Genomic DNA, 15,474 nt, shown 5'->3' with positions numbered 1-15,474 from the left:
GCCTATTTCTGTACTGTAGATTATTCTTCATTTTTACAGAAAATGATTCAATTGAACTAATCTGACAGGGCTGACTGGATGTCCATTATAGTGCTGCATTACAATTGCTAAACAGAATATTGGAAGGGCACTAGGTACAGACTGGTAAAGACAATACATAATTTGAATGATGGCACTAAGGGAGAATTTTAGAGTCTGGTAAGTAGGTTTTTGAAGACACTTGGCAGTTGGGAGGAGGATAAACAAATGAGAGCAACTGCTTGGGAGACTGACATAACCTCAGCATAACTTTGAGCTACAAGTTGCTCTCCTTGCTGGGAGCAGGCTTGGCAAACGTTAGCAATCAAACCATCTGTATAACTGGATCAGATTTTTCACAACCAAAATTGATCAATTTATGGGATTATTTTGACAAGCATGTTGGGAAATACAGAACATATAGTTTTCATCATTGTTTACTTCTGTTTTTCCTCTTGTTCCCTTTGACATTGCCCACTGGCTTTTATTAGAGTCTGAGCTCCATTTAACTCAGCATGCAGAACTGGACATGCTGCTAGTGTCTGCTCCCTGCAGAACTCCTCCTGTTTCCTCATTTACATGTTTCTTCCTTGTTCTTTAACCAGGAGGGGAAGTTTTGAGCCTTGAATGCATAAATCATTAGGTCCAGGTCAAAAATACACAATTCATTATTCAAAATGGTTGTTCTTGCTCATCAGATTTCTAGTTTATCTTGGGAATTTATTGGAAATGTGGCATCCGTCTGTAGCATTGTTTGGATAATTGTGGCATGAAGCTGACCAGGTCTTGAGATCAGCATCCAATATTCAGCCCTACTATTTTTTGGAATGGTCTAATCGGCCATTTGTGAGGCACATCTGGTCCATAAAACTGTTGACTCCTAGTCCATTTGCCTACAGCAGCCATTTAGCAAGGCTACCAATTCAGCAGAGAGAGAGAAGTTATTTTCCCCTGGATCCAGGTGCTCTAAATATGCTGTAAAATCAGTCAGATATACTGTAAAGACAGTCAGATCCACTGTGCTGAAAAAGTTTATATATATTTTTTTTTTGGTAGGAAAATGAGGGAAGTTTTTATTATAGCTAAAAAATATTTTTCAGGTTATTTGGTCTTTGCTACTGTATCTTCTCCTTATTTGGTAGGGAGAAATATGCTTAGCCTTTGGGGACTAATTGTCCCCAGTACTGCAACTCTATTATTCTTGGATCCAGAAAGCAAGCAAGTCAAATGATAATAGTCTTTTATTTAACAATACTAGACATATGAAATAAAAAGTTGGTCTCATTGCCTTCATTTTACAGATGGTGAAATTGAGGGTCACAAAGATGTCTTGACCAGGGTCACCTGATAGGCCTCTTCCAGATGAAAACATTTTTTTTTTTTTCCTCATTCATCCTTTGTTCAACAGCAGATATTCTCACTTATGTGTAAAGTGACCGAAGACAATGGGATTGTTTACATGAGTAAAAAAAAAAAAAAAAAAAAGCTAGCAAAATTCATATGTAGCAATGACTGAGAAGGAAATCACTTAATATGACTGTTCTAGGTTATGCCAAATTTTTGGAATGAGATTTTAGAAATGACTCCTCATTCCTGTATTTTTCTGGTAAATTGAGCAAATGAAAAGTGAAATATTTAATAGACAATAGCAGAGGAAGATTATAATCCAATGTTCTATTATTTGAATTACCCCTGTAAGTGGATTGTTCCTTAAAATTTTTCTGTTTTCAGCTCCCTCAATGAAGGGGATTTAGGCATGGGAAGATACAGAATATTATTTTCACCAGGCAATCTAATTTCCTGTTCAATGTCCAGTACGATTTGTGGAAACATTTTAACAAACAATTACATAAAGTTGGTCTCCCAAATCTTCTCTTGAGCATTTCAGTGGATTACTTAATTTTCAGAAGGGCTCAACAGTTCACATTAAGGTAAAGGGATATTTATTCCTCCCCTTTCATTTAAGATTCATCCCTAAATAAAATAGCTTTATAGCCTCAGTCTGCTTTCCTTATTAGACAAAACTCATGATGAATTGAAATCAAGTTGATTGGATCATGAGTATTTTAGCACAGACAAGTAGCTATGTATAGGGCTAGTTGTTTTTCACAATGTGTAAATGGATATGGGAGTTTTCATAGCTATGTCACGATGTCAAATCATGACATCAAAATCTTGCAATGAGCTGAGGAGTCATTTCATCTGAAGACATGATGAAGTGCTACCATATAATGTTGGCCGTGTTTAGCGGAAAGATAAACAATATGCTCTACCAGGTATAACTAGTTCTGTAAAAAGCTTTTTGCTGCAAAGTGAGATTAAACAAAAGCAGCAGTGAAATATTTTTCAGATGAGGCTGTTCCAGACTTAAAAACTTTGTATCTATATCAACTCTAAAGGAAATGTTTATACTTCATTCCCCCTTTATTTCTTCATTGTCTTTAATCCATCAAAGTATATTCTACAAATAATATGAGATAGAGATTGTCATCTGAGTGAAACAGAGTTCTGCTACTGGTTCAGTAGGATCTGAATTTGTCAGCTGAACAATAGTATTTAGACTTACAGAAAGAGATGGCATTGGAAGACAAAGCAATAGAAGAAAGTTAGTTGTATGTGAATTTTCCATACTTTCTGATTCTCCTTTTGTTTTCCAAGCTGTAGAGAACTGAAGCCAGAAAGCTGAAAAGACATATACATATATATAACATATTAAAGACATATATATATATAAAAAACTATGAGATGTATTACATTTTGGTTTAGTTGTTATTGTACTCAACTGAACACAGTTGTTATTGTACTCAACTGAACAGGTTGCCAGAGAGATTGTGTCCTTGTAGATCTTAAAAGCCTCCTGAACATAATCTTGGGCAACCATCTCTAGGTGGCTCTGCTAGAACAGGGGCTGGACCAGATGACCCCCAGAGATCCCTTCCAGCCTCAGCCCTTCTGTGATTTTGTGATCTTAGCACAGTTAACTTGAACATGCAAAAGAGAAATCTACTGCAAGTGAAATGAGAGCAAAGATAGAAAACCTAAAGTAAGAACTATCTTGAGATCTTGGATAGCAACAGCCACGTCATCTTCAAAAAGGCGCAATGCCATCCAACAGTTTATTGTTCCTAAGGCCAAAATCTAGACTGGATGTGATCAGAAACTTCAAAGGCAATCCAAAAAAAAAAAAAAATTGGAGTGGCAAAACCAAGGACTGTTAAAGACACAACATGAGACATTATTTTTCTTTGACAATAAAAGGTTAGACAGCCTCAAGAGAATTTGCAAAGCATAAATAGCCCCCATTGGTAGGTCTTACTACTTTTCTTTTTCCAGGGCCCTTGACCTTTCCTCACTTTAAGGAACTGAAATCACAAGCTTAATGGTTCAAATAAAGTCATGGGAATCCTACCCCAATCATTCCCCCAAGTATTTGGTCTTGATAAAATTATTTTGTCATCATGATTGAATCCAAAGAGTCTTTCTATTGCTACAATTTCTGCCTGTCTATTGGTTCCTTACCCAAACCACTTTTTTTTTTTTTTTTTTTTTTTTTCTCTTTGCTACTTGATTTATGTAACACTTTGCTTCTATTAATTCTGTAGTAGATGAATCCTCACTATCAATAGAAGAATCATATTCATGAATAATGACACTGATACTTCTCAGTTTTTCTCACCTTTGTAATACAGAAACTTCATTCCATGTAGGGCTGAATCAAGCAAGCAGAAAACTGAGCACAGTACACGAAAGATCCCAACTAACAACTGCTCCACATTTATTGTGTGCGTGCACCAGTGGGGGAATGGGAAGACTGTGTGCGGGAGGACGGGAGATGTTTGTAAATTGTGTTCTTTTAACAGTCCTTGAATAAAGTGGGTTAGATGGGTGATGTGGGTGTACGGAGCTGTCACAATGTAGGCTAGTCTGCTTGATGCCATGCTGGTGGGAACAGTGTACTCACTCAGCGTAAACCAAGCTAGAGGCAATCACTGTACAAGCACATACTGTATAACACTGAGCAAAATTCAACATGAATCAAAGCAGGAGGGAAATAAAGTGCGGGTAATGATGTTGTGGCATTTTTAGAGAAAGATTTTGAATATTCAGCTCATCTATAGCAAAAATGTCACAGAACTGTAATAAGCAGAAAAAGTATATGGCAGTGTTTAGAAGTTGGAAAAATAATATTGGAAATTACTCTGGCGTAAGTTACTTATTCTTGATGTGAGTCCTCAAATGTGACAGTGTCATCAATAATAGTACTGGTACCAAAGAGGATAATAGATAGCACTATGCCTTTGTAAAGTACACAGGTACCAGTTCTGCAGTTCTGCCATGCTGTCATGAATGATGGTTTCTTAGCCTAACATACCCTACGTGAGCTTGTGAACCTGTGTGCCTTAGTTTTCTATTGGATTAAAATTACTAAGACTGCTCAGGCTTCCAAAAGAATGGCTTTCCAGCACCATTTTCTTTCTTATTTCCTCTCCTGTATTCTTGCTGTGTTGTAGCATTCAAATGCTCTGATTGCATCCCACCTTACAGTTACTATATTGGCTTGTAGCGGCATACCTCGTTTTTGAGGTTGGAGCAAGCTTTTGCAGGGGAGGAGGGGGTAAGCACGGAATGGGAGGTTGAGCTTTTACAAATAAGACTCCCTTGGTTAAAAATGACACCAATGTATGCAGCAGACTTTCCCTGCACCTCTGTGTATACTTGCTATTACAGTAAAAGCCCACTTGCTGACACCAATCATTTCCGTAAAATTTAAGCCAACATCTTTGGGAGAAAAGATTTAATTAACACATAAGCCCCTGAGTCACTATGATAATCTGCTTTTATAGTGATGGGAATAATCACATTTTTACCCACTGTCAGTCCTTGAAATATAGGGGTTTTATGAATAATCTATAGTACATTTTTTTTTTCCTTACAGAAACAATCAGATTCTTTTGTTACTTTCAGACAAGAACATTTCTGTCTCAGACATCTAGAAAAACTCTAAATTTATCTGGTGCCTTGAGGGGCTACCTCTGCCTGTGTGACAGGAGGTCTCTTGAGCATTTTGGGTTAGTAGCGTGAAGGGAGGCTGAACAATTCCATCCTAACCAAGATCCACGAGACATCCCATTATTTAAATAGAGGTGCCCTTAGGGCAGTGTATGCAGAACCCAGTGAAAATAAATAAATAAATAAACAGTACTCATTGCAGACAATAAATAAATTTGTGGCCATGATTACAGTGCTATAAAATTAGATTCAAAAACTTTCAATATGAAGCAGAAATAATAACCTAGGTACAGAGCTTTGACAAATCTTTTCCCCCTTAGTCCAGTTGAAAAGATCATGTCTAACAGTACGTACTTTTCTGACACCTCCTTCTCCTACTTGTTATAAACCCTTGAAGGAAAAATACAGAACCTTGTTTCCCCTGGGTTAGCTTCATCTAAGTTGTTTCTGATTTAAAGTGGCATAAGTCAGATAAGTATCAGGCTTGTAAGGTTTAATTCTATGAGTGTTGGGGCTTGAGAATAATTCTATAATCACAATTTAGAGCATGTTGTATCTGTTTTTCTCACTAGACACTGAGATATCATTTTATTTTCTTTTTACTTTCTTAATACTTCTGTATTTGGTTTCACAGTACTGAACAACAGTTAAACAAGTTATGATCTGTCTATTAGGGACAACATTCATAACATCTGTAGAGTGGTAGCAACTCTAATAACCTGATTTTTTATAAATACAAATTTTGCATCTAGATAACTGCTTTTTTAAATGATAGCAGTCCTCTTGTGTTATGCTTGATTGCAACCTGTTTTCTAAATTAAAAAATGTAAATGCGGCATTGACAAAGGTTAAAAAGATTTACAGTGGGTTCTGTCAGCAGTGCATACACACACCAAACCAAATCCTATGTATCTAATCAGTGTCCTCTGGACTGTGTGCCTTGCTCCATTGTTTACTCTCAAATCCATAATAATTTTGTATCCTTTCACTGGGCAAAGATTCATTTTAAAAACTAATGAATTTAAAAATATGCTTTTCCCTTGTCCATTTGATACTGAGCCGCAATTTGACTTTCATTGTTTGTTTCCCTCCTTGTCTCATCAATCCTTTTCTCTCTTTCTGTCCTTTTACTTTATTACATTTTTTATTGAGGACTGAGATGAACTGGTTGCTGCATCATGGGCCCATTACACTTCCTAACAATTCCATTTACACCTTATTGTTTGTCTTATTGCTGGAAAATTCAGGTGATTCATCATGCCTGAAGAAGCACCTGATCCCAATTCCCTTGATATCACGATCACTATGTGACAGGAATACAGTTAGTAGTGGCTTTCAGGCTCTAAGAGGCCAAGGTGATAACTCTTTTGGGACTTTTAGCCTCTCAAGTATTGATGAGTTCCATTTTCGTAACGGTCTGTTTTCTTGCTCCCTTTCAACAGCCCCCTGAGTGTGGAAAAGGGCTTGGAGTTAATAAAGGATGTGGCAGATCTCCTGAAGCTGCAGATGAGTGCCTTCGATGATGTCAAGTATGTACATGGAATTTGGCCCTTTTTACTTTATTGGATTTCTTATTGTTTTTGAATGTTTTGTCTTACAAGGAAATATCTACTCTTTAATGTCAAAATTAATTAGAGCATGTGAGAGAAAAAAAGAATATTGTGATGATTTTTATAATGTCTCCTACACACAGTTAGAAACAAATTATTTAATAAACACTATAAAGACTGAAATAACCCTATGCTCCCACAGGGAAAAACAGTCTATTCAAAGTGCTGTAAAAATATTACTATCTTATTTAACAGGATCTGGGTAAGGCAAATATTGTGAACGGTCATCATACCTAGTGTTGCTGACAGGGAAACAACATGGGTTGTTCCCAACAGATGGAGAAGAACTTCAGTCCCTGGATTTCAGTCTGGCATGTGGCACAACAGGTCATGCCTCCTGGACAGCTACTCATTTAACAAGTCACAGGGAGTTCAGCTATGCTGAGAACCCTTTTTTCTTCATATTATCTGTACTGATAAATGTTCTGCATGTTAATCACCTAAGCTACAAGCTTATGATTTACCATGTCTGGTAAAAAAATTTAGATTGGGATTTTCTTCAAATACTTTGGTAGGAGCATTTACTTTGCAAAATTTTACTCCTTCCTTCATAAAACAGAAAGTAAAACTAGTTTGATAGAGAAGTAACAGAAAAGAAGGGTCAGCTGTGGGTGGCTTGTGACAGCTTGCTAGAAAAGAAGTCATAACTTGGCTCACAGAAAATGACCAATGTTTGTGTAACATCCAATTTCTGCCTGTTTCAGAGTGTTTGGGGTTGCTTGCTTTTCCCCATGAGTCGTGTTGCTGAAAGGCATTGTCTTTCTCAGCCTTACTTGTGCTTTTGCTTAACCTTCATCTCCAGTTAATATAATTCATCATTTAATGCTATGTTTTAAGCAGTAGTCTGAAGATGTTGCATCTTTGCTGGAAGAGTTTATTATTAATCAGGAAAAAAAAAAAAATCTACCCCTTCTATATCTGAATATATGGTGGGAAATAGATTACTGGTAAGAGTCATTTTAGAAATCTGACAAATACAAGGCATATAAAGTTTAGTTGTTTAGAAGGAAAATATTCACATTTTTATTTATTTATTTATTTATATATATATATTTTTAGAGCTATTCTTTACATCGCTGAATGACTTTTTACTTGTATTTTATGAAATGTACTTTTTATGAAAACTGAGTTTTGTAATTACAAAAAATGACAATATTTTATGGCTTTCCTTATAAAAAGAATTTGCAACCTTGAATTTGAATAGTAGCAGATAAATCAATGTCTGCTGTACATTTAAAGGGATAATTCCATGGAACAAGTTCTCTGCTGGAATCAATGGGTTCTGCTTCATTAACTTCATTCATTTACCATACAAGAGCACTTTCACCTACCTTTCTAATTGTTAGCATAAAGCCTTTTGGTTATTTTTTTTATTTGATAAATCACAACAGCATTGCAATTGGCAAGCTGTAGATTCATTCTCTAATGGAAAATATCCCTCCAGTGAAATAGCAAGCTATGAAAAACCCTTTTCTTTTCTTTAATATGTGACTTTAGGGAAGCTGCTTATTTTGCATCCATTAACATACAGTCATATGACAGTACCAAAATTACTGGTATAGTATGGTCAGTATTTTAAAATTGTGTTATAAACGGTGATAATTCCAAACAGGACAGGAGTATTCTGTCTATCAGCACAAAGCTTTCATCGGTTTTTATGTATCTGTAAAAGGTTATCTCAAATCCCAAGTAAGAGAAGAATTTGTCCAAAACAAATGGTATTTACTCAAGAAAATGAGGTGTTTTGACTCAGGTTAAACCCCTGAAGTGCTACAGAAATGTGGAGATAGACAGCAGATAGAGTAGAACTCAAAGTTTTAGAAAAAGGCTTCACCGAGAAAAGAATAAACGCTTTTTGGATTTGTTCTTCCATCATCATCCATTATTGGAAAACTGTATTTACTTGAAGGCTCTGGTTACCTTCTGAATGGCCTCATGTAGAGGGGTTTCAGGAAAGACTTGATGTCATGGTTATTCCTTATCCATCTTTGACATATTGAAGGATGAAAATGAGACCTCTCAGGAAATATTTTATTTTATTAGCTTTCTTTTTTCTCAGAGATTCATTAAAAAAAAAAAAAAAAAAAAAAAAAAAAAGTATTAATAAGCTCGAGACCAAAGATTTATAGAGGAAATGGGAAAATAAACTACTTTAGTTGGAACTCTGACCTGAGCATGAACTTGGATTAAAATTTTCAACTCTCTTAGTCTTCCAGGAATTCTCAAAAGGAAGAGACAATATAGGGCTGAAAATTTTAGACTATTCCAAAGATTTCAGATTAAAGTAATTTTAATGGGAACCAGAGTTCTCATTAATTTCAGAGTACAAACAAAGCAATCATATTCAATAGTAATAGCGTAAGAAGAACTGAGGACAGAGGATGAGTTATTTTAAAATGTTAAGTTCTTTTAAAGTTCTTTAAATTCTCAAATAAAATGTTCTTGTCCTTTTCTCTGGAAAAAAAAAAGAAAAGTGATTTAAAATGTACTGCTTTGCAAATACATTACTGCATTTACTTAGTTTTGTCTGCAAATATCTTTCATTCTTCCCTATATATATATATATTTACTTTTTTCATTTGCCTTGGAGTTTGGCTAAATGAACAGTAGCTTTTGCCATGGGTTTTTACCGATTCCCGTGTTAGTTCTTGATTTTAGTTTATACATGGTAGTAATCAGCTTATCTTATCTTCTCTTTCACAATCCTGCCAGTTTTAACCGATGGCCTGCAATTCACAGTGTAGCCTCAGGCTTGGCTCCCAGAGCGTTCAGTCCACTTCTACAGTTGGTTTGTTGTCAAGTTTGCATTGATATAAACTTTGCTCACCCTGTGAAGCAGATGATTGGGAATAGATTTGGAGAATACATAATTAGAAATACTTCAACATTGAAGAAAAGATCCAACATGCTAGCTGTCACTTTTGGATACAGCCTGAATCTTTATGGAAGTAATAGTTATGCTTAATATGTTTTGTTAATGGTTATGTAGCTGTCAAATAAATTCCATTATTTCTTATTACATCATTAGAGACCATTAAAAGGATATTAGCATGCTGATGTAATTATGCAAGCAGACGTAAAATGACTATAGTTATGATTTTAAAATCTAATTATGGGTGTCCAATGCCTCTGGTGATTGATTGTTGGACTGGTATCATGGATTGAAGTCAGATGGGTGGTAGTACTAGGAGAGTTTGTATTTATTTAAAAAATAATTTTACCGCTGCAATCTGCAACATTGACCTTCTTCCTGTAATTACAGTTCTTCACACATTATAGAAAAAACTTACAAACATAAGAGATTGTCAACAGAAGTCCAAATATAATAAAACTACTTAAATCTGGTAGCTCAACTGTGAAGGTAGTGGAAATCAAAGACACTGGGTTAGAACATATATGACTTCTTTGGGTTCTCAGAGAAATACAAATCATTGTTATGCTCTTATGTAAAGTTCTTATACTTGAGATATTTACTGTGAACATTGCTAATGGGAGGGGTTCAGCTCAATTTAGCTGAATACCTTTACATAGAAAGAAAGCACATGACATTCAGATGTCATAGTATTTCAGACTGTATATCCTACCATTCTCAGCATTCTCAGCCTCCAGCTAAAAGTGAAATTTTCTGCTGAATATTTCATCCTTTGATGGATGTTGCAGTAATACTGTATTATTTTTCTTTTCCTTATTATTTCTCTCTTAAGACTTATATGATTTTCCCTATTGTTATTGAAGATCTCTTACTGTCCATGTCTCTATTTTCCAATCTTGTTCTACTGTTTTGGCTTCCTCCATCTGTACATCTTAATGGACAGTACTCAAAGAACTGTCCTTCCAGGAGAGGTGATAACTTGACAAAGTGTGCCATAATTTTTCAATGGAAAACCTGTAGTAGAACATCCTGTATTCCTTCCATAAAAACATTAATATTTATCTGCTACCATTGTTTTGGAGTGTAACAGTAATTGTCTGTATGAGCATATAATCTATGTATGTAATTTTGGGGATGAACAGGATGCTTATGCTAAATTTCAAGTGCTAATGTAAATAGATTTTGAAAGATCATTCTAATTATCTAATATGAACTGGATTGCAAAGACATAAAATTTAACCAATATATTCCTTATCATGTACAGTTTGCATGTGTGTCAAGGCAAATGTATGTCAATCCATATCCAAGGCGAAGTTAAGAAAACCCCTCACCAAGCTTTTAGTGTCTAAAGCTCAAACTCAGAAGCCTCAAGCTGGTTGTTCGGCTTTCACCTGATTGTTTCCCCCATCCACACTGAGACTAGAGATGAACTCAGTGTTTTAGCTGAATAGTGTATTCCATGAAAAATGAAAATTCAGGTTAACTGAAGCTATGTATGAAAACTATATGGAAGCTTAAGCTGGCAAACACCTTTCAAAATTTCTAGCAGCCACAGCAGTGTGGTTTGACATTTTGAAAGTAAAATGCTATAATTTTTCAGTTCAAGGTAATGACTCATTTCAAAATTTAATTATGTTTGGCTTATAAGGCAAATGCAAAATAAACAAAAACATTGATTTCCGACTGAACTCAAGTGATTGTTTTGTTTGTTGTGTTTTTTTTTTTCAGCTGACCAAAAATACCAGTCTTTCAATAATCACTAATTATGATATAGCCTTGAAATACTTTTTTTTTTTTTTTTTTTTTTTTTTTTTTAGCAGACCTCTGTCTTACTCCATATGCAGGAAATAAAATGCTCAGTTAATGAGCAGATCTTCAGTGTTCCATTTTATCCTCATTGTTCAATGTGTGGCTTCAGGCTTTATTTACTGCACATTATTCAAATCCTGCTCTGAGGTCAGAAAACCCATTTCTGCTCGTTGTTTTTTGTTCTGTTTTGGTTGGTTGGTTGGTTGGTTTGGTTTGTTTTCCTACGGTGCTTTTCACAAGACTATCAAAACATTTGACTAACATAAATTGATACACTTAGCTCACATGAGATATGGTGTATTATAAGGACCATACAGAGCTGGCATTTATGCATGAAAAGATTAATGTCATAGTATCTACTAATTCAAGGTGTCCAGTCCAATGGCTTTGAGTGTGGTTTATACAGCCTCTTCTGTGAAGATCTTCACACGTTGAGACACAAGTCCCGTTGCCTTCAGTTACCATTCTAAGTGCTCAGCAGTCCCAGAAGTCAGCTGTCAATTTAGACAATGCTACCTGCTTCCATAAAAAAAATATGCCTGAAATGACCTGGCTTCAAATGAACTGAATCTGAATCTGAATCCGAATCTGAATCTGAATCTGAATCTGAATCTGAATCTGAAGCAGAACTGGATGGTACCAGCAGAATTCAAGATAATGATAGACCTTTATGTCCTTGTAGTAACATGCCTGGTTTGCAAAATATTACCTGAGGTCTGCCAGCAATGACATTGAGGCCCCTTGAAATATATATATATTTTTTTTATCTAGCACTTGACCACCATTCATTAGGAATATTATTGGAAAACAACATAGAACAACAACAGCAACGACAACAACAACAAAACACCACTTTGAAGAGAAAAGCTGCATCTGTAGATACAAAATAAGTCAAGACTGATTTTTCCTTTTATACTCTGGCATGTCCTTAGCATCAACTATGTTTCTAAGTATTCTATATAAGCAGTGATCTAACAAAAGATTGAATTTGGGTCGTCATCATGAGGGCAGCTGTGAACACATTCTTGATATACTTAAAATCTGTTTCCAAGTAGTGTGATTAGAAACACTTTCCACTATTCAAAGAAAAGGTCTCACATAGCCAAACAGTACCTATCTTTATCTTTGTTCTTAGGAAGGTCTGGAACGGTTGGGCTGGAATAATACAATCTGAAAAGCCAGCGAACCATCCCTGTAAAAAGAACTTGGACTGAGGAAGGTCTTTGAAAATCAAACTAAGTGGTGAAAGTTCGGAAAAGCTTTAAATGTGTTCAAATCAGAAGTGTTGAGTAGGCACACTGATGAGTGGAGCTCCCAGCCTCACCTATTATGAACATGTGCATTGGCTGTAGTGTCCTAATTGTGCTGTATAGGTTTTGTTCATTGTTTGTCATATTTTTCTAACACCTGAAAAACTCAATCAGCCAGTTAATCATATTCAGTCATCCAGAACCTAAACACTGGAACGGTACTTGGTATTTTCACTTCATCATGCTGATGGATTATGACATTTGGTATATGTACACTCTAAATGTGAACATCTCAGGAAATTGTCGGTAGCTTAAGAGGCAGGATAGTGTGATGGAGGCTTATTTAACCTGGTGATCTGTAGTGGGACAGGCAGTACAATGTCTTCTTCAGTTTCTTTCTCTTTTGGTATCAACCTGTAACATGTAAACTTCACTCTACTGTGGAAGCGCAATTATTCATTTTTCCATGATTAAGTATGATTAATTTTTTTCCTTTTTCTTGGACACCTGTGGGTGAATCTTCTTGCAAAGATTTTTTTTTTTTTTTTTTCCCTAGATTGGCAGATTCTGCCATCTATAGCATTTAGATTTACTACTGAGAGAAATTTTCAAAATATTGTGCTTTTAAAGAAAAAACATACAGTCCATGCTGTTCTCCTTAGGGTGCTATAATATGCAGCACCATTGCCTAGGAATAGGTTGAATTTTTATCTGCATTGCATTGCATTTACTGTCCGGATATTAAGCAACATTTTTATTCCAGTTTGAGCTCTACTATGCTTGGTTTCAATAAACAAATACCTTTCAAAAAAGTTGAAAAATATTTGTCATCTATTCCTTGATTTTAAATAGCAAACCAACAGACTAAGGCTATTTGGCATAATCTTGTTTAAAATGTTATAAAAGCATAACTCAGAAATAATGGTACCACTTTTATTCAAACTTGACTTCTTCTACAGATTTAATGAGTCTGGAAAACAAATTGTCTGAAAAATGTACTGCTGTAACTCATTGCATGCAGGCTTTTATAAGAAATTACATTGTGTTTTCTGGTACATATTGTCTTATTTGACAACTAATTTATAATATAAAGATGCATCAATTTTTAAAGAAATTAGGGTAAGGAAACAAAAATAAGGTGGAAGTTTCAACTCTGCATTCCTTTACTTAAAAATGAGTGATTTCTCAGCCTTAGCAATACATTAGTCTTGTGGATTTTTCCCCTGAGGTATAATATATTTTGTGTGCTTTTCTTTAATAAATGTGCATATAACCAAGATCATTTTGCCTTCTCCACTGTAACTTTCCTGCTAGAAAAATATAAAAATATATTAAAATAACAAGAAGGACTTTGGCCTGCAGCATTTTATGAATTCTAGGTGACAAAATAGAAAGACCATAAAAATCTACAGAGACTCTTATAAATAAAAATGTAGTAAGTTTGGCTTTCCATTACAACATTTAATCTAATTAAATCAGAGGATTTGTACCTTTGTAATCAAAAGGAGAATGAAATCCCATGTTATAGATACAGATCCATGTACTCATAGGTCTCTACTCAAGAGAAGATTTTTTATGGATAAGTGAGCTTCTAAAATTTATCAATTTTTAACCTCTTCTTTCTCTGCTTTCTCTCTATATTACTGTCTGTACATCATAACCATTTTTTAAACAAAATTAAATTCCATAATATAATATGCTATGGTGGATAAACTGCTTTGTCTGAAGCAAGACACTGAATATGTGCCATTCCGTTGAATTTATATAACATTTCACATATTAACATGTAATTATTTCCATTCTACAGATGGGTAAATTGAAACTCAAGACAGTTTTCTTGATATTCCCCCAAATGGTACAGAACTTGATGACAGATATGAGAATAGAAACATAGAACTGTGATTCTCACTCTTGAACTAAAACTTGCTTTACAAATAGCACAACCAATATTAGAAATGGAAAAAGATTATCATGTAGGGAAACTGGTTATATATATTTTTAAGAAAAGATTCTTTGAAAGATTTGTTTAAAAGTATAATTCATTAAAAATATATGAAATGAAGAAATATACAAATTATGACTTTCTTGATCCTCTCTCCCTTGGCTTCTTGATCTCCTTTTCTCTCTCCTTTTCTCATTTTCTCTCTCTCCATTACCTTATGGATGGGTAGGTTAATAAAATAAATATTACAGACCTGCTGGCCATGTTGAATAGATAAATCATTCTTTTTCACATTTTCTATTTAACACCTAGCCAGTAAATATTTTGTATCCAAACCCATGAGCTGCACCACAACCTACCTAGAAAGAGTTTGTATTCCCAAGAAATCATAAATGCAGTGGGAACAAATGCACTTTTGCAGGTGTGACTGAAAGATCCCAATAATTTCCCCTTGAAGTGCCTCCTTTGTAAAGGAAGTAGGTTGATGCCAAATGTCTCTCTTTCACAGCTGGTGGAGGAATCCCAAGATCAAATCTTCTAGGTGGTCTTCTCAGAACTAAAGGAGAAGCCAACAGGTTCTTGAGAGGGCAAGCAGTAGGACACAGTAGCACTCTAGCTCAAAGTTTCAAAGATTTTTAAATTGAGGCTGTAGTAAAGTTTGTTTTCTTTGGTCTTCTGTTGTGCTGTCTAATCAATCAAAGAAATTTGTGGCCTATCAGGCTCCTATTGAAGTTAAAAGGGTCTATTGCTTAAAAGGGTCTTATAAAAAAGATGGAGAAAGACTCTTTATGCGGGTAGATAGTGACGGTAAAAGGGGGAATGGTCTTAAACTAAAAGAGGATAGATTTAGATTAGACATTAGGAGGAAGTTCTTCACTGTAAGGGTAGTGAAGCACTGGCACAGGTTTCCCAGAAATGTTGTGGATGCCCCATCCCTGGAGGTGTTCAAGGCCAGGCTGGATG

At 35.2% G+C, this 15,474-nt stretch overlaps 1 protein-coding gene across 3 annotated transcripts in view; it reads left to right on the top strand.

Moving 5' to 3' along the window:
• PTPRN2 (protein tyrosine phosphatase receptor type N2) overlaps nt 1–15,474 on the top strand; it is a 649,793-nt gene that overhangs the window by 269,083 nt on the left and 365,236 nt on the right. For all 3 annotated transcript variants that reach the window (XM_084509497.1, XM_084509495.1, XM_084509496.1), the window contains exon 10: nt 6,471–6,557. In XM_084509497.1, coding sequence (XP_084365623.1) covers nt 6,471–6,557 — 87 coding nt within the window. The remainder of the gene's footprint in view (nt 1–6,470; nt 6,558–15,474) is intronic.

The sequence above is a fragment of the Aythya ferina genome (genome assembly GCF_964211825.1).
Source record: "Aythya ferina genome assembly, chromosome: 2".
NCBI lineage: Eukaryota > Metazoa > Chordata > Aves > Anseriformes > Anatidae > Aythya > Aythya ferina.
Note: the sequence above shows the minus strand (reverse complement) of the source record. Positions and strands in the feature narration are given on the sequence as shown.